Here is a 20,367-nt window from a genome sequence, read left to right as displayed (position 1 = left end):
TTAGTTCTCGCGTTACCTTGGTTACAAGCACATAACCCTGTCATCACGTGGGATCGCCCTGCTATTAAGAACTGAAGCCCATTTTGTTACACGCGCTGCCTACAGTCGGCATTAGGGGATAGAGGGCTTCTTCTTGATGTTCCTCCCGAATCCATCTGTTTCGACAAAGTTCTAAGTATCTACCACGACCGTCGCCAAGTATTCAGTAAAGACTGCGCTCAATCATTGCCTCTGTACCGACCTTGTGATTGTGCCCTAGATTTACTGCCGAATGCCCCACTGCCAAGTTCTCAACGCTACCTAGTATCTCAACCTCAACAGAATGCGCTAACGGAGTAAATCTCCAATTCATTCACTGCAGGTTTAATTCCTCCATCCAAGTCGCCCGTAGGAGCATGGGTCTTCTTTATAGAGAAGAAAGATAAGTCATTACTCCCTTGCATGGATTACTGTGGCCTCAATGACATCACTAATAAGAAGAAATGCCCACTTCCCTAACCACACTGCCTTTGCAACACTACAGTCAGCGATCATATTCTCCAAATTAGATCTCTGCAGCGCTGATCATTTGGTCAGGATTCCAGAAGGGTGTAGAGGAGGGGGAGCTGTCAATTTGCTTTTGGCCCTCCTTGGACACAGGTTCTTTTATCTCTCTATAAGGTGGAAGAAGACCCAACACCACATCGTCTTTTCTTCAGTTTATCACAACACAACACGAATCGATTCGGGCTCCTGTGAGTCTCAGATCTCATCAGGAAGCGTAGAAAAAATGCAGTCATGAGAATATATAGGGACAATATGGTAATGAGAGGCGGGCAGTTACGCCCCATGCAAATCCTGGAAACAAAGGAATGTACATGTCGTCTGACTCGGTGTAGCTGGAAAAAGTTGGGAGTGGTGAGGTGAAACCAGACCACCACTACCCACTATTGTCTTTGGTCTGATCTTTGATGTGATGGCAGGAACACAGATGCTCGAGATAACAGTTACTCTTTTGATGTCAAACATGTCCTCTGGAGGGGCCCTAAAGGTAGTGGGGGTCGAGGGGCACTGAAGGTGATTGTAATCACAGTGAGCAGTAAATACCTCCAACAGCATTCTTTGTTTTCGTGTTTGAACAAAACCAACAACAGAGAGGGGCTAAATAAAGTCACAGTACGGAATAAATTCCTTAACAAAGGGGATGAGTGGAAAACCACCTTTAAAACATCCTTGGGTCACTTCGAATAACTAGTCATGCCATTTGTTTTAACCAATGCTCCAGCCGTTGTTCAGAACTTGATTAATGATGTTATAAGAGATGTTTGAATAGATTTTGTTTTGTATACCTGAATGACATTTTGATTTTTTGCATGGACACTCGAAGAAAACCAACACCATGTCAGAATTATCTTTCGTCTTTTAGAGCAGTGTTTTTCAAACCCTGTGAGATATTGTCAGGTGTGCTGTGGGAAATTATACAATATGTACTGTATGCCTGGAAGAGCCATGTAGTACTCTTCCATACCGGTCGTGGGCAGCAGCATCTAGGAAAATGACTTATGCTTCGAGACAAGCGAGGTTTCCGACGCGAGGCAATACAACGAAAGGTATCTTTCATTTAGATTTACGTTTACTGGAGATGCAATGGCACCAGTGTTCCCTCTAAACTGCGCACTGGTCGCACACTCTCAGCGCACAAGAAAACCGAGCCAGCGCAGTGATCACACTGCAAAAAAAGATATACAGTATACCGTATTTTCACGACTATTCGGCACACCGTGTTGTTGGGCGCAGTCTCAGTCAGGGGTGCTATTTCTGTATTTGACACATACACAAAATGCACTATATTAAGGAGCGTTAGCGCAGAGCCCCGATGCGGATTTGCAACTGGGAGTCGCGGCTTGGAGTTTGAAGCGGATTACGTGGGACAGGAGAAGTGAACTAATCTCTTTTCGTCAATGGACGCTACAGCTTCGTGTTTGCTTTCAAAACTTAGCTTGTAGCAGACGTGTGCACATTTTCAGCATGACGTCTCTGATCCACTGGTGAAAGGACACTTTGATCCTCTCCTCTTTCATCTATAACTGCTTCAGACAACAAAGTGTATGCAGAAAAGTGGTAAAGATTGCACGACTGTCTGTGTCCTATGTGTTGTGTTGTGTTATTTTTGTTATTTTGACTTCAAAATGGCGCCGCGAGAGTGGCTGCCTTTCCAGCAGCTCCTATATTTTGTTGTTCTACTTCTTCCTTTCATTACTTTGCTGCTGTGAATTGGGAATTTCTCCATTGCGAGACTAATAAAGGTTTTCTTATCTTATCTTTCTTATTATTGGGCGCAGCCAGGCATGGAAAAACATACGCCATCTTAAACATACGGCATGCATGCACGCACGCTAAAAACAAGTTTTTAAAAAGGCAATGGAAGCAAAACTGAGTTCGGTTGTACTTTATTTCGCCATTTTACAATGTACTCATGCGACTATGTACCTGCTAGGGGCGTGCCTTTAGCATCCTCTTACACGCCCACCCTTCACTCATTGGCGGACTTCCGCATGCCTGTCGTCACTCACTCCGCCTTTTCTCTATATAAAGAGCGTGTCGGCCAGAGGTGCTCTCAGTCAGGCTTTGGAACTCGGCGCATACACTAGACGCTCCGCATTATAAGGCGTCCTGTCCAGTTTGGAGAAAATTTAAGACTTTTAATGCCGCCTTATAGTCGTGAAAATACGGTAACTTTTTTTTCTGTATCAATTTGCTGCAGGGGTGGCCAACCAGTCAGAGACAAAGAGATTTTTTTTTTTTACTGTGTTACTGCAAAGAGACAGATACACATGGGCATCCCGTCCTCGAGCACACACGCAAGCACGCACACACACACACACACACGCGCGCGCGCACTAATGCACGCAGGCCACGATGAGCAACAGCCAGAATGGCCTGAACATGAACGAAAGCTAAAGACACAAACACACAAATCTCCCCCCCCCCTATTTCTGTCGCAGGGTACACACAGACGAAGAACCATCCACGCTCACACTAACTCCTAGGGACAATTTCGAGTGTTCAATTCACCTTCCATGCATGTTTTTGGAGTGTTAGAGGAAGTCAGAGTGCCCGAGGGGGGCCCACGCGGGCACGGGGAGAGCGTGCAGGTTCCGTACGGGAGGGCCGGAGCTGGAGTCGAGCCCTGCACCTTTGCACTGAGGCCGACGCTCGAACCAGTCGTCCAACCGTGTCACCCAAAATTTGACCTCTATACAGTAAAATTCAAGGCAATTAATAATAATAAAAAAAGTAAAATTAAACTTCAGCAAGGTGGCCCAGTGGCCCAGTGGTAAGTGTGTCAAACCCACAGTGCAGAAGTCCCTGTGTGGAGTTTGCGTGTTCTTTTTTTTTTTCCAAGATGGCGTCCGAGTAGGCAGCCTTCGGCAAGTGCTCTTCAAGAGCCTTGCTTTTTTGTTCTTTTTTGTTGTTTTTGTCTTTTTGTTTTGTCACATGTTGTTTGTTGTTTCATCGTGTGGACCTGATGTGGACTGTTTTCAGCGTTTTTTGGCCACGACATTCGTCAAAGGAGAATTATCTGTGCTTGGTGGTTGTGCCTTCTCGGCAGCACGCCTGTACCAGCACAGATTTTGATTGGGAGGAATATCGGTGCCATTGACTGTCGGTGCTGGACATACCTTGTGTTTTTTGCGCTTGTGTTTTTTGCGCCTGTAATGGGCAGCGTTTTTCACGACCCCGTTTTGTTCAGTGGAGATGTCGGCGCTGTTGGACAGTCGGCATTGGTGATGAGGAGAGAGGTCGCCGCTTAGAATTGAAATGGATTTCCATGGGACAGGAGAAGTGAATCAATGTCTTTTTTCGTCAATGGATGCTACAGCTTCTTGTTGACTTTGAAACTTAGCTTGTAGCCGACGTGTGCACATTTTGAGCATGACGTCTCTGATCCACTGGTTAAAGGACACTTTGATTCTCTCCTCTTTCATCTCAAACTGCTTCAAACAACAAAGCGTGTGACGGAAAAGTGGTTAGGACTGCACGACTGTCCGTGTTTTATGTTATGTGTTGTGTTTATTATTTTACTTTATGTAAACTGTTTTGTTAAGCGCTTTGTTACAGCTGCCGCTGTTGTGAAAGCGCTGTATAAATCAGCATGTATTGTATTGTATGTATTATATTGTATTGTATGATTTGGTTTGGGACCAACAGGTGGCACTGTAGGGCTCCCCCTGCAGCTGCAAACCTGTTGGTCATTATGTAATTATTAGTTGTATAAAAGGACTCCCGCCCGAACACTCAGTGTCGGATCATTGTTGCTTTTTGCTGCTGTCATGTTTGTTTGTGGCTGTTGGTATGCTACTGTGATGTTTGTTTCAGTCATGTTTTGGTCATGTTTTTGTTATTGAGAGTTTTTAGTTTCTGCCATGGTTTTACTTTGGATTCGTTTTGTTTTTATGACTTTGTTTTGGATTTAGTTTTCTGTGTTTTATCAATACACTTCTTCAAATACACCCTACTCCTCCCTCCTGCCTGCTTTTTGGGGTCCACCATCACCACGCAACGTGACAGAATGACCCGACCACCTGGACCCCGCAGGTACTAAGGACTAGTCCCTATTCCACCATGTGCCTGGCGGAGCACGTCTGCGGCCAACACCCTTTCCCCTTCAGGCAGCACTGGTGATGCGGCTGTCCCATGTCCCCCCTTCAGGCAGTGCTGGTGATGCGGCAGTCCCATGTCCCCCCTTCAGGCAGCGCAGGTGATGCGGCGGTCCCATGTTTTTGTCCCGTCAAGCCACATCTACGGTAGGCCGAGCCGCGTCCACGTTGAGCCGAGCCTCGTCACGTGTCTGTTCGAGTTGAGTCATGTCCACGACGAGCCGTGCCACGTCCATGCCCACGTCAGGCCGAGCCCCTGTTCACGTCCGGCTGTCCCATGTCCCCCGCTACGTCGAGCCACGCCCAGCCAAAGGGTTGCCGTCGCTTCTTTTGTCCTGTTCCTTGGCGAGGCGAAGGTCGCCGTCGCTTTTGTTCCTGTTCCCCGGTGAGGCAAGCCTTTGGACAATTATGGGACGTCTGGGATCCGTCCCTTGAGGGAGGGGTACTGTCATGATTTGGTTTGGGAACAACAGGTGGCACTGTCGGGCTCCCCCTGCAGCTGCACACCTTTTGGTCGTTATGTAATTATTAGTTGTGTAAAAGGACTCCCGCCCGTACACTCAGTGTCGGGTCATTGTGTTTGCTCTTGGCTACTGTCATGTTTGTTTGTTGCTTTTTGCTTGTTGCTTGCTGCTGTCATGTTTTTGTTCCTGTGAGTTTTTTGCCACAGTCATGGTTTTGTTTGATACTTTGGACTGCGTTTGTTTTGGATTTAGTTTTCTCTGTTTAAACACAAATCGTCAAGTTCACCCTGCCCTCCCTCTTGCCTGCTTTTTGGGGTCCACCACCACCTCGCAATGTGACAATTTCCTCCTCCCACCCTTTGCGGTCGACTTGGGACCAGTCCGCTGGCTCCCGGTCGATTGCAATTTACATATTGGGCACCCTTGCCTTGACATCAGAGGTAATTCACTGACTAGCTTCGCGCCATTATTTGCGCATGAGTGGTGATTCAGTCATCTGATTGGTTGCCCTTATGTCAATCAAGTAACGGGATTGATGATAGGCTGACGTAGTATGTTCTGTATATTTAGTGCCGTTGTTTGAATGGCATTGCCACTGCTGAGGCGTTTTCGACACTTGTCGTGTGAAAGCCCGGGAGCCGCATGCGGCTCGTGAGCCGCCAGTTGGCCACCCCTAATTTGCTGTGTGATTTAGTGAGTGACAGGTGTCCAGCCAATCACACGATACGATGCAATGACGCTATGCAGCCAATCATGGCATTGACAGTACTTGCGCATGTTCTCTGCTCCATAACAATAACAGTGCGGTGGCGATAAGTGACACTAATGCCGCTAATGCTAATCCTTTATCATGGTAAAATGACCGGGCAGTGAACGTGATACGTCGACTCCCCAAACCAAAATAAGAATGAACTGCGGTTCTTTTAAGTTGGAATGGCTGCTGGAGGATGTGAACAAGCAGTGAAACTGAGTGGGATATTTTCTTTTTCGAAGGAGAAAGGTCTGCTCTGCAAAACATGCTGTAAAGCATAAGCTGTAAGCAAATTTTCCAAAGAAAAATACAGACGAAATGGAAGCTGCACTAGCTCAAGCGACACATTCAGCAGAAAAGTAATTTGAATGATGTTGGAATTCTACAAAGACTCAAGATGGGAAAAGGGATTGGTACAATATTGCGAGAGAGCGCAAACGACCGGGAGAAAAAGAACCGGCTGTCACACAGAAAAAAAATCAGACCCTGAGCAAGTTAAAGTTCTAATTGACTATATTTTACTTGCCATTAAAACAAATCCACCAAATATTGGATTAATGTTTATTTGATTCCTTTTCAATGTGTTATAATTCATTCATTTTCCGAACCGCTTTATCCTCACTAGGGTCACGGGGGGTGCTGGAGCCTATCCCAGCTGTCTTCGGGCAGTAGGCGGGGGATACCATGAATCGGTTGCCAGCCAATCGCAGGGCACACAGAGACGAACAACCATCCACGCCCACACTCACACCTAGGGACAATTTAGCTTTAGAGTGTTCAATCAGTCTGCCATGCATGTTTTTGGAATGTGGGAGGAAACCGGAGTACCTGGAGAAAACCCACCCAAGCCCACGGAAAACATGCAAACTCCACACAGGGAGGTCGGAGCTGGAATTGAACCCCGTACCTCTGCACTGTGAAGTTGACGTGCTAACCACAGGACTACCGGGCCGCCATGTGTTATAATATTACGTTAATTTTCAATGTTAGAAAACCACTTATATGAACAATATAACACTTGTTAAAATAAGCTTTTTTCACATTTTCAGGTCAAGGCACACACATCCCCGTTGGTTGGTTAGCATTCTGAAGACAGATTCACGTGCAAACACAGACGTGCTGTTGTTTACCGTGTCTTTAATAGTTCTGATAGATAACTGGTGATAAATTACTGGTGGAAAATAATTCATTACCATCAACATTTTCAAAAGCATCCGGATTATCTCTAAATATTGAAAAAAGTGAACAACTTCCGCTTCATACTGACACATCTGTTGCTTCAATGGAAGTTACCGGTACATCTGCAACAAAATACCTAGGATTAACAAAATCAAAGAATGTTTGTAGAAGAGAAGACATAAATATTGCTCACCATATACTGTACTAGGCATGAAAAAGTCATTTCATCGTTCATTCAGTAGAGACCTTACTATTTTTGGCAGAATGACATCAAAAGTGGAAGGTATTTCCAAACTGATTCACCCTCGTCATTCTCTGTAGATGTACAGTATCTCCGATAGAAATATTAAACAATGGATTCTAACAAATACATGGCAGGCTTGGTAACAAGGCACAGGTACACCTCCTGAAGAGGCACACCCTCCACTCCAGCTGGTGCTGAAAATAAAAAAGACAGAGCAAAACCATGACAATAACAATGGTGGTATTAAAGCTCCAGAATTTGAATCTATGATTCATACATTTAGAGGGAGTTGGATCAAAGCTTGTCTGTCGCAGCCCAACTCCATTTCATTCCACATTCCAAGGTTTTGTTTTAGAAGATTGGATTTTATTCTGAAATGTGGTGTTGAAGTATACAGAATCCCTATTAAATTGTCAAATTTTTAAAAATACTTTTTTTCTGGAAAATTATATTTGCCCACAACTTTTCTGCTCATAAGACAGTTTTATGAAACAATAGGAGAAATTACAATGAAAAGGATATCACTCTTTAAAAACATTTGGAGTGAGAAGGGCGTCATATTTGTAACTGACTTAATCGACCTTTTGGAATTGTACACTCTTTAAGGGAAAATATCGGTTGAATTGTTCTGAAAGAGTAAAACAAAATATGTAACGTCATGCCTTTGATTCATTTAATTCAGTTTTTTTTAATGTACAATTATGCTTCAAGAGTATTTCCAAGACTGCTGATTGAAGAGTGTATTTTCTCTGATGAAAAATGTGATAAAGAGTTCATTGCTAAGGCCAAAATATTTCATGATTATGGTAGAGGGACAGTTCGGCAAGGTTCAAATATTGCAAAGTCAGTCACTATAAAAAAAAAAGGACCGTTTTGCCTTAAGTCAAACAAACACATTTTAAAATCATCAATAAGATCTGTCCTGTGGCAAAATTTGTTAAGAAAAGGTTTAAATTTGACATAGAGACCTGTTCCTTCTGCCATAATCATGATGAAACTCTGGATCATTTGCTTGTTCTTCGCTTTTGGTCTGATATTTAAAAAATGGTTGTTGTTGAAAATTAATAATTTTTAAAATATAATAAATAATGTCATTTTTTTATAGTTATTTTCTTTATGGGTGACTGTCTTTGAGTTCGGCGGCCCGGTAGTCCAGTGGTTAGCACGTCGGCTTCACAGTGCAGATGTACCGGGTTCGATTCCAGCTCCGGCCTCCCTGTGTGGAGTTTGCATGTTCTCCCCGGGCCTGTGTGGGTTTTCTCCGGGTGCTCCGGTTTCCTCCCACATTCCAAAAAAAACATGCATGGCAGGCTGATTGGACGCTCTAAATTGTTCCTAGGTGTGAGTGTGGGCGTGGATGGTTGTTCGTCTCTGTGTGCCCTGCGATTGGCTGGCAACTGATTGAGGGTGTCCCCCGCCTACTGCCCGAAGACGGCTGGGATAGGCTCCAGCACCCCCCGCGACCCTGGTGAGGATCAAGCGGTTCGGAAAATGGATGGATGGATGGATGTCTTTGATTTTTCTGTTTTGGACTTGATTAATATAATTTTGTTGATGAGTAAATACCTTATACATTGTGCAAAATGGAGAACTAGTCAGCACTCCTTTTCAGGATTTATGACTGACTTGAAAAAATTTTTCATTTTGCCTTAAGAAAATGGAAACAAGAAATTCTGCGAGGAAAATATGTACTGTACAGACTTTTCTAAATATCTATTGTTTTGCTCTTTTAATTATGCTAGTGTTTTTGATTTTTTATGCCAATTTTTTACTTATGAATTCCATTTGTTTGTTGTTTTATTTGTTTTATATATTTATTTTAGTGTTCATATTGTTACCAAAGTTGTATTATCCATACCTGTCAACTTATACGGTTTAGCCATAGTTCATACGGATTTTGTGGTGAATCTTATGTATATGGCCGTATCGCACAAATCATACGGATTCTGAAAATTTCCGTTTTTTTGTTCCCCCCCCCCCAACGGGTAGTTCCGTTTGCTTTTGACCAGAATGGTGCTCGTCTACTCGAATGCTTTCATTTCCGGAATACAACTCTGAACACAGTAATGCCACTAAGTAGAATGATGATTAGACATTAACCAGACATTGTATTATGGAGATCTACAATAAATATCATTGAACATTTCGTGGGTTTTTTTCTGTGCCGTTATTTTGACATAAAATGCTTTGGTATGTTATAAGGACTTTTTGCTCTTTATAATGATGTTTTTGGTAGTTTATACAGGTTGGCGCTCGGAAAAGTTGACAGGTATGATTATCCCAGTGTTTATATTTTCAGTGTACCAAAAATTATTTTAAAAGTTATTTAATCCTAATTCAAATATTAATTTCTTAAATGTTCTCATTTTATAGAAATCATTTTTAAAGACAATGCCAAATATTAGACGAGAGGGCACCTCAGACGTATCTTATAGTTTTGCGAAACTGCAGCACTGTTTGCGCAGGCTTGACGAGTATTGTCCCATAGTGGTTGCCGTAGTTAGTGATCAGAGATGGCCAACCTCCTGCGCATGCTCGTTTTACAACGTGCAGGGGCCCAAGATCATGGCTGTGTCCGAATTCAGAGGTTGGGTCCTCCGAAAGCCAGCTTTTCGTTTGTGTGACGTCACGCACGTCGTGTCCAAACTTTATGCAGTCCACGGAGAAAAAAAAATAGTCCACGGAGGCTGCATGACGTCGGACCCTTTGAGGTAGTTGAAAACTCAGCCTGTGAATTTGGACACAGCCTCCGGCTTGACAACTAGAAGAAGAAGAAGAAGAAGAAGAAGAAGAAGAAAATTGAAGATAGAAACGGAAATGGCAGACCGTGGAAACGTGGAGGATGTCCGTAATCGCGTTATTTTAGGAGAATTTTGCGTGAGAAATGTAAGTTATGTTTACGTTTTGCCGTAGGAATTCCCCGTTTTCCACGTTAACTAAAAGAACTGAATTCTATGTTAGTTTGGCAAGTAAAGTATGAAAAATCATGGTACTGGTAATACTCGTTGCAACATTCGTCAAAACATTGTTTCTTATGCTCTTGTAAATCTAAATTCCTAAATAAATGTTCCCTGCACTTCTTGCTTAGCACAGTTACGACCAGCATTTTAGTCTTTTTTTTTCTTGCATCTCAACATTCACACCCGATTTCTATGGGATTGCAAATTTTAATTTTAGACAAAATCTCAATATTAGTGCTAGCTATCTAGCCACGTGTGTACTGTATATGACCTTTAAATGTTTGCTTAACATTGTCACAATGTATTGTGCATATAATAATTCACTAAGATTACGGATACACTTGTTGACTTCAGGTTCACACAACGGATTTTCCTGGAAACTACCCCGGCTATAATGACACTTGGGATATGCAGAAATTCCAAAAGGTACACGAATAGTAATTATGTTTTATGATTACTGAATGGTTCCAGTTGGTTGACATTTGATTCTAATATTAACATGTTATATTTAACCTAATTATATTTTTTATCAGCATCGACAATGTGTATTTTTAGAAAGTCATGAGAACGGTAACATTTTTAAATTATTATTTTATTGAGCGTTTGCATATTATGTAGGCCTGTATAGATGTAGCCAAGTGTTGGTCATGTCACAATGTCAAGAAGTAGTTTTGTGTATGGGTGGTTCTTAGTAAGTATGGTCCAAGAGTGTGACATGAGAGCCCAAAAATAAACTTGTTCAGGACCAGGTTGAAATAATTTTTACTCTCAATCAAACCTTCCTGCAGTGTGCACTGAATAAACTCTCACTCTCACTCAACCCCTTGTTCGTAAAAAATAATAATAATAATAAAGAATTGGCCGCTGTTAAAATCGTGACGACTTGCACGCAAGAATACATTAAAAAAATAGTGTGCGCAACTAGCATGAAACCATGTAGTAGTGTTTTTTTATTGAACGTGCATGACCAATAAAAACGATGTCACACTTGACACAAAGTTTACACATTGTAGAATTTTAAAAAAAGTTTAAAAACAGTAATGCCGTATTTTACAGCGATTCCATTTAACTTTCAGTTCAATTTATATAAGGTCGTTTCGCTGGAAGTATACAGCAAAATGCAGTCGTAGATAGGGTTGGGTATCAACTCAGATTTCCAAAACGATTTAATAATAATAATAATACATTTTATTTATAAGCGCCTTTCAAGACACCCAAGGACACTTTACAATAACAAAAAACACAAAACAATACGGGTTGAGTAGTGGCAGCCAAAACGCGCCAGCGTTCACTCAACCCGATTTGATACAATTTATCATTCACTTTTACTGATTTTTGATTCAGTTCAGGATTTCCGGCAGTACCAATTTTACTTTAATATGGAAGACATTCTCAGAAGAAGCATTGCTGATAATAGTAGAAACTTTTTGCTCGAACTTAGTGCATTTACAAAATATTAATATTTACATTAAGAATTAAATCCAATATGGTCACATTAATCATGTATGTTTTATTGAACGTGACTGGATCAAAACGATAAATAATAATGTAAATCAATTTGAGCCAACCGACAAGCTGTGTAAAAATAAATAAATAAAACGTGGCAAACACATACTGTATTCATCGCTTTAAACATTTAATTAACTGTCTCGCAAAGTTTGAGTCCATTGCTGTCTTAGTATTTTTTTTAAACCAAAAAAACTTCCAGACATTTGCCTTCAAGCCTTTCGTAGCTGATTTCAGTGCTTCTGCCATGTTGTGTTTACACGCTACTCTTGAGTAGTGATGAGGTCTTGCGTGATGTGCGAAGTCACTTGAATTTATGGGAAAAAGATGTATTAAAAGGTTAGGTTTATGGTTTTCTGAATCGATATGAGACTATGAAAAGAAAAATCGATTCAACTAATCCATCCATCTATCCATTATCTGAACCGCTTATGTTCAATTTTAAACTCAGTCCTAATACTAGATCATGAGTGCCACCTCTTGGAAACAAATGAACCTAACCTTTTTTGTTCTTCTTTTTTTGGCGACGTATTATCATATCACGACAGCATGTTCCTCGATGAAGTATTTTGTTGCTTTGACATTCTGCCAGTCCATTGGTAATAGCTGGTTTTGAATCTGATACATTTTAAGGGTCGAATGGCCTCTTCATTGCAAGGCTGTGTGATGTCACATGAAGGGGAAGTGGCCACGATGGCTATTTTTCACCACTCAAAATGCATTCACACGCAAACAACAGCACATATCTCAAGTTATTCATTTGATGTCTTCAGAATACCTTGAGTATTGTGAGCAGTGAAATCTGGTGATTGATCGTAAAGGGGAGAAAATAATGACTCTCCAGGATGGGTCAGCGTTTTACCACCCGGTTGGACCACACTTTCTGAGAAACCCATACAGAAAATAAGTGTATGGATGTATGTATGGCTAAATCCACCTTTTAGAGCATGTTACTAAACTGTTCCTAAAAACACCTTTGCAGATTCACAGATGATTGTATCGTCTCCCTTTCAAGCACTGTCACCTGCACGCATTGATGGGAAAGAGACCGGCGTATGGCATAAAATATCATTTCACGTACTGTACTTTCCGGACTATAAGTCGCTCCTGAGTACAAGTCGCACCAGCCATAAAATGCAAAATAACGAAGAAAAAAAAAACATGAGTCGCACTGGAGTATAAGTCAAAATTTATTTGATAAAATCCAACACCAAGAACAACCATGTCATCTTGAAAGGCAAATAAAAATAAAAATGGAGAACAACAGGCTGAATAAGTGTACGATATGCTAACGTAACTTGAGGCATAAACAACGAACTGAGAACGTGCCTGCTATGTTCACGTCACATATTAAAAGAGTTATTCAGATAACGGTAGCATAAAGAACATGCTAACAAGTTTACCAAACTATCAGTGTCACTCCAAATCACTAAATCCAATGAAATCCTCATCCTCTGTGTCACTTTTAAACAAACTGCATTTGATTTCGGAATAAAATCTCATCTTTTGTAATGCATTTGATTTCTATGGTGCTTTTCTGGACACTGGGCACTCATTTAGGGAACTTTTTTTTTTAAGTTAAATAAATATCTAGTCAGGGTTGTGTTTAAAGGGCCACTTTCTGCATATTTTCTTTTTCTATTCATTGAAGCGAATTGAAATTGGAAGTCCTTTTCTTTTTTGAGTGGGGTGAGCTGTGATTTGATTTTAAGACCATATTACAATTACAGTATGTGTATAGTGGTTTTTACCATCATTTTTATCCCACACTAATGAATACACCCTGCCCTCAAAGGACCCAACTCAAGATTAACATCAACATATTTCCTAATTATTCGCTGTTTGTGTTTTGGATCACATGAAATGGGCTTTTATGTTTCCATTAAGTAAGTGAGAGGAGCTGCTTGCCGCGGTTGCTTTTGTTGTGCAGAGGAGATGGGGGGGGGGGGGGGGGTGTACTGTCTTGGAATAATTACATACTCACATGTTTTGCAGCACTTCAGAATTGATGTTGGAGAGCTCACTGAAAACTTGATGGAGTTTGACATGGTGGGGGTCGATGCAGCTATCGCCAATGCTTTCAGAAGGATCTTACTAGCAGAGGTTTGTTTTCTAGATGCAGTTTCATGATGCCATATGAAATCTTTTTTGTTCTACAGTTAATTAAGTAATACAGATTTCCGATTGATTTATCTTCGCTTTAGTGATCAAAATGAGCAGCTTACAATATTGTCACAAAGTTTGAAGAAAAAAAATGCAAAGAAAGGAGAGATGGAATAGTACCTAACGTATCCTTTTAGCTTGGGACACTGTCGAATAGAGGTGTCAAACATACGGCCCGCAGGCCGGAACCGGCCCCCAAGGTTGTCCCATCCGGCCCGCGGGATAATTTAAAAGTGAAAAAATGCATAAAAGACACGGAATTAATATTTTAATAAGGTGCAATTCATGGAGTATTAGCTAGGGGACACCCTGTTTTGATCAGAGTAGAAGACAACATTGTTATGATCAGAGAAGAAGACAACAGCCACCTCATCTGTCACTGAGACAGACCCAACACAGCGGACATTATCAAGGACATGTGAATGTGAATGCTGTACTTTATTCTTTACACATCTAATAACATTCTCCTTAGTTTGTAAGATGTAGGCAGGGATTAAATACATTTTATATGCACATGTGTAAATGTTTGAAAAATTCCTTTCTTTATAAAACTCGTTTAATCTCAAAGTGCATTGCTATATTTGTCAACACCTATTACTTGTTAAAGTTTTGTGCCTTTGTACAATCAGTGGGATCAGTTGCAATGCATATATGTGAATGATAAAAGTAAATTGCACATTTGTATAAGGAAATCTAAGGTGCTTCATGAAATGTTTTGTAAAAGATATGTTCATTAAATGTCAACATTTTCCGAATGTTCTTGTGCTTCCTTAAACCAAAACAAAGGAAAGACATATTATTTTGGTTAATTATAGCAGAGTATGGTGTAATTTTAATGGTCCGGCCGACTTGACATCTACCGAGGCCGTATGTGGTCCACAATGTGAAATGAGTTTGACACCCCTGCTGTAGAAGCAAAACCAAAATCTTGGGTTCCATATTTCTGACACATGGCAGTAATCCAATGGCAGAGGTTCAAGCTTTCTCCATCATGTCACTATCTTGCTCAAAACTATTCTTTAAAAGCGTATATTTGCTGACTGAAAGATGCACTTGCACATTATTACCGTATTGGCCCGAATATAAGACGGTGTTTTTTGCATTGAAATAAGACTGAAAAAGTGGGGGTCGTCTTATATTCGGGGTCTAGACATTATACCCAATCACGACGCTAGATGGCGCCAGATATCATTGAAGCGAATACTGAACTTGACTCCCCAGGCCAAAGCGAACCCCTGTCACGAAGAATAAAAATAAAAATAGCGGTAGCACGAAGAAGAAAAATAAAAAATAGCGGTAAGAAAATAATAGAAGAGATAACAGAAAATGGAGAAACAGCGACAATCTGGAGAAAAGTGGGTCGAAGATCAGCCAGGTTAAGATAAGATAAGATATCCTTTATTTGTCCCACACTGGGGAAATTTACAGTCTACAGCAGCAAGATTGTTGGTAGAAATAAGAAAGAAGAAAAACAAAGTGTTTGCATTCACATATATAAATAAGGTGGCTGTGCTATTTACAATTGTTTTTCACATTTTATTTTTTATTCAGCAGCCTGACAGCAGTCGGTAGGAACGAGCGGCGGTATCTCTCCTTCTTGCAGCGCGGGTGTAACAGTCTCTGGCTGAAGGAGCTCCCGAGTGCTGTCAGGGCGGGCTGGAGGGGGTGGGAGGGACTGTCCATCAGAGCTTTTAGCTTAGCTAGCATCCTCCTGTTGCCCACCTCCTCCAGAGTGTCTAGGGAGCAGCCCAGGACAGAACTGGCCCTCCTGACCAGTCGCTCCAGTCTCTTTCTGTCCCGGGCCGAGATGCTGCCTGACCAGCAGACAATGCCATAATGGATGGCCGAAGCCACCACCTTAACCGGCAGCTGAGGAGAAATTATGATGTAATTTATATTTCAAAAACGAGAAGCCATTCATTTACGAATGTGATTGCACTTTAGTTTACATATTTAAATTTTCAGATATTAAGATTTGAATGAGGCAAAATAACATGCTTTTTCTCTCAAATATATTGTTATAATCATTTGTTTTAGATGTACTGTAATTATTTTCTGTATAAAAATTTATTTGGTGTTCAAAAAGTCTTTTTTCAAATTTGAGTCTTGAAAAAGAGGGGGTCGTCTTATAATCAGGGCCGTCTTATATTCAGGCCAATATGGTACAGTTGGGTATTGGCCGGCATTGGATTCTGAAGATATGATAACCTTGAGCAAATTTTACATAGAACAGTTTCACGATATTGCAGTTCTAAAATGTAGAATTTAGAATTTTTAGGGTAAATAACGTTTTTCATTGAGCCCAAACTATTTCATGTTTAAACAACAAGTTGAATATTTTCTGCATCGGTAAACCTGTGCCTTGCTCAGTTAAAATGAATAATAAACTTCAAAAAATTGCTAAAATCAAAATGTAGTTCTTGAAGTGAGCAAAAACCTACAGTTCAACAATAATATGTTAAATACTTGAATTCACGGACGGGTGGAGTAGGTGTCATGGGTGTGTTGAGAGTCTGCCAGGATGCAAGGGAAAGTTTTTGAAATTATATTTACAGTGGGGTGGCCGGCTGTAATTGATATACGGTTAGAGACAGTGACACTCAAGAAACGAAAGGAAGTAGAGCGGGCAGGTGGCGGAAATTAAGATCTTGAGGTGTTCTTTAGGAGTCACCAGGATGGATAGGATTCGAAATGACCTCATTAGAAGGACAGCCAAAGTTAGATATTTTGGGGCAAAAGCTAGAGTGAGGGTGGCAACCTCACAGTGCAGAAGTCAAGTCAAGTCAACAGTATTTATAGAGCACTTTCAAACAGCCATCGCTGCATACAAAGTGCTGTACATGGAGCAATTTAACATGCACAATAAACAGTAAGACAAATCGTAATAAAGGCGGTAGAAAGCACCAAACAGTAAAACCAGGAACAAATCTAAGTCATGCTGAGTCGAATGCCAAAGAATACAAGTGAGTTTTGAAGATGGGCAGCGAGGAGGCTTGCCGAATGTTCAGTGGGAGGTCATTCCAGAGAGAGGGACCAGCAACAGAAAAGGCTCGATCCCCACTGAGCCTCAGTTTAGTTCTTGGTACTTCTAATAATGTCTGGTCCACAGACCTGAGATTAGGGTCTGTGGATTAGGGTCTGTGGAGAGAGCAGGTGTGTAGGAGCGGATGAGCTCAGAGAGGTAAGGTGGCGCGAGATTATTCAGAGATTTGAAAACAAATAAGAGGATCTTGAAAATAACTCTAAAATGAATGGGGAGCCAGTGAAAGAATGCCAGAGTAGGAGTTATGTGCTCCCTCTTACGAGTACCAGTCAAGAGGCGAGCAGCGGGATTCTGGACCAGCTGAAGGCGCTTAATGGAGGACTGGCTGACTCCAAAGTAAAGGGCATTGCAGTAATCGAGCCGGGATGTGACAAAGGCATGAATTACTGTCTCAAAGTGTTCATGTGAGAGGAGAGGTTTTATTTTGGCCAGCTGTCTAAGGTGAAAGAAGCTGGATTTAACAACGGCACCAATTTGCCGATCGAGTTTGAAATCACTGTCCAGTTTAAGGCCCAAGTTTGAGACTGTTGACTTAAGATAAGGAGACAGGGGGCCCAAGTCTACAGGATGGAATGTACAAGGGCCACTGGGACCAAACAATATCACCTCTGTCTTCTTTTCATTGAATTTCAAGAAATTTTGTGCCATCCAGGTTTTGATTTCTTCCAGACAGGATAGGAGTGGCCTTAATGAGAAGGCGTCTTTCTTTCTCAGTGGGACATAGATCTGGCAGTCATCTGCATAGCAGTGGAAGGGAATACCATGTTTCCTTAAGATGGAACCCAATGGGAGCAGATACAGCGAGAACAGCAGAGGCCCCAGAATTGAGCCCTGTGGAACACCACATGACAGGGGAGCAGTGCGTCACTCAGAGCAGCCAAGGCTGACACAAAAGGTTCTGTCAGCTAAATAGGACCTAAACCACTCAAGAGCACTGCCGCCAATGCCCACCAAGTGCTGCAAACGAGTCAGCAGAATACTGTGATCCACTGTATCAAATGCTGCAGTTAAGTCCAATAAAACTAGACACACGTGGTCTCCAGAGTCACTTGCCAGGAGGATGTCATTAGAAACGCGTAACAGGGCTGACTCCGTGCTATGCATCGTCTTGAAACCTGACTGGAAGACCTCCAAGATGTTATGTTCATCCAAGAAAAATTTCAACTGCATGTGCACCACTTTTTCCAGAATTTTGGAAATGAAAGGCAGTTTGGAAATGGGCCTGAAACTTGACAGCACATCTGGATCAAGACCAGGTTTCTTGATCAAGGGTTGGACCACAGCATGTTTAAACTGTTGGGGAACTACACCAGAAGAGAGGCTGCTGTTGATGATATCCAAGACCGATGCGCCAACACTCGGGAGAACCTCCTGAAAGAAGTGCGGGGGAAGAGAGTCGCAAGGGGAGCCAGATGGCTTCGTCTGACGAACTACATCCTCCAAAGGTGCCAAGGACACGGTTTCAGTGGGAGGTCATTCCAGAGAGAGGGACCAGCAACAGAAAAGGCTCGATCCCCTCTGAGCCTCAGTTTAGTTCTTGGTACTTGGTGAATGTGCACCGTTTACATTTGAAATTGTTCTTAAAGATGCTCACCATTCCTCCACCACGGCCTGATGTCCTCGGGGTATCGAGGAAACCACAGTCAGGTGGCAACAATTCAAGCAAAGCGCTGTACTCACCAGTACCTGCCCAAGTCTCCGTCAGACACAGGAAATCCAAGTCATTGGAAAGGAAATACTCCCTCAGAATATGGGTCTTGTTCGTCAGCGACCGGGCGTTTAACAATGCGATCCTTGTGGGAGTAGCAACGGGAGGGATTGCCTCTTCCGATCGCCGAGTCCGGGGGAATTCCCTCAAAAGCTTTCGCTGGATTCCTCCCCGAGAAAGGTGTGTAGGGTAGAAATGCCGTGGCGCGATGGGAGAGCCAACGACTGTTAGCAAGCACGAGGCGACGGGGTCGAGGGCACACCACGCCGGAGCGATCGAAGTGTGTCTCAGATCCCGTTTTAGCTTCATGAGCTGACCGCTACGTTTGCCGCGGCGACTGCGGCGGCGCTTCTGTGAAGGGGGCGAGCGAACGCGGAAGAGATTAGCCGGCAGGTTAGCCAAGAACGGAGGTAGCGTCTTTTCACCACCGTCTTGCCAAAACGCGGCCGAATCTCCGACGTGTTGTTGAATCAAAAACAACGATCGGCGATCATAAACCAACCGAGACGCTGTTAGGGTGGTAACAAGCATTGCGAAAAGTAAAAAAACCCGAAATGGCAGGAGCGTCGCCGAACACACCGGCGCACAAGCGGCCATCTTGGGGCATTATTTACAAGTACCATGTTCGATTCCATTCGACAGAAGCTCTGCCACGGAGGTTAAGACACACCCAACTCAACTTGTCAATTGGTTATGACATGCCCGCTTGGCCATCACTGGCATTTTGTGCACATTTAAAAAACTTATACTTTATACTTATATTGTTGACTTTTTTCTGTTTTAAATAAATGTGTTTTTTTATGTCTTGAAGTTGGGAAAAAAAATATTTTTATTTTTCACTAATGAAGGGTTCGGTGAATGTGCATATGAACTGGTTGGATTCGTCCCTATAACGAGGTTAAGAACCACTGACCTAAGAGCAGGATGACGGATGTAGTGAGGGAAGACGGGAGGGCAGGTTGTGTTATCGGATAGACTTCAATGGGAAAGGAGGACACTCTGTGGCGACTCCTCATTGGATAGCTGAAAAGAAGTGTTCATTGTCATGAATTACTTTGTGTGAGAATATCTGCTTATGCTTCCAGGTGCCCACCATGGCCATCGAGAAGGTTTTTATTTATAACAACACATCGATCGTCCAAGATGAAGTGCTGGCACAGAGATTAGGCCTCATCCCCATCAAAGCTGACCCCTCTCTGTTTGAGTACAGAAGTATTGGTAAGCCCTCTTACATATCTGTTATGTTTTTACATTGACTTAGGAGAGCAATGCATCATTTACTTAGAGCATGCTTTTGAAATGTCCACGTCAACCACATAGTCAATGAAAAATATATAAGAGATTATAAGTGAAGAGTTTTGTCCTCAAATGCATAATCTGACTGAATGAACCATGATTATTCACGATGACGCCGATGATCAGAATCGACAATTAACACTTTCGTCCACCAATAATAATAACTTGTTACCTGACAATATGATCAGCTGTCCACTGTAGTAACTGCTGTCCCTGAAAGGGTTAAATGGTCAACGAGTCGTTTATTTACAGTATGGACTTCGTAAATTGCCGCTTTTTTTTTTCATGAAACTGCCTCATCTCTCACTCTTCCCGCTGGCTGTATGCCTGTCTCTGATGCACACGTCCAGTAGTGATTATCTAGGTCAACTGAGATGTAAATGCTGTGGGTAATGCGGTGTCATGGCTTGGCC

At 42.2% G+C, this 20,367-nt stretch overlaps 1 protein-coding gene across 3 annotated transcripts in view; it reads left to right on the top strand.

Moving 5' to 3' along the window:
• Positions 1-9,816: 9,816 nt before the first annotated feature.
• polr1c (RNA polymerase I and III subunit C) overlaps positions 9,817-20,367 on the top strand; it is a 38,729-nt gene continuing 28,178 nt past the window's right edge. Inside the window, exons 1-4 of one of the 3 annotated variants that reach the window (XM_086122862.1) lie at positions 9,817-10,164; positions 10,593-10,664; positions 13,740-13,847; positions 19,744-19,876. In XM_086122862.1, coding sequence (XP_085978988.1) covers positions 10,096-10,164; positions 10,593-10,664; positions 13,740-13,847; positions 19,744-19,876 — 382 coding nt within the window. In that variant the 5' untranslated portion in view covers positions 9,817-10,095. The remainder of the gene's footprint in view (positions 10,165-10,592; positions 10,665-13,739; positions 13,848-19,743; positions 19,877-20,367) is intronic. The other 2 variants (XM_086122860.1, XM_086122861.1) reach the window with 2 other exon arrangements.

Source organism: Hippocampus guttulatus, chromosome 10, assembly GCF_054856545.1.
Source record: "Hippocampus guttulatus isolate MCC_2025c chromosome 10, RoL_Hgut_1.0, whole genome shotgun sequence".
Classification (NCBI taxonomy): Eukaryota; Metazoa; Chordata; class Actinopteri; order Syngnathiformes; family Syngnathidae; genus Hippocampus; species Hippocampus guttulatus.
Note: the sequence above shows the minus strand (reverse complement) of the source record. Positions and strands in the feature narration are given on the sequence as shown.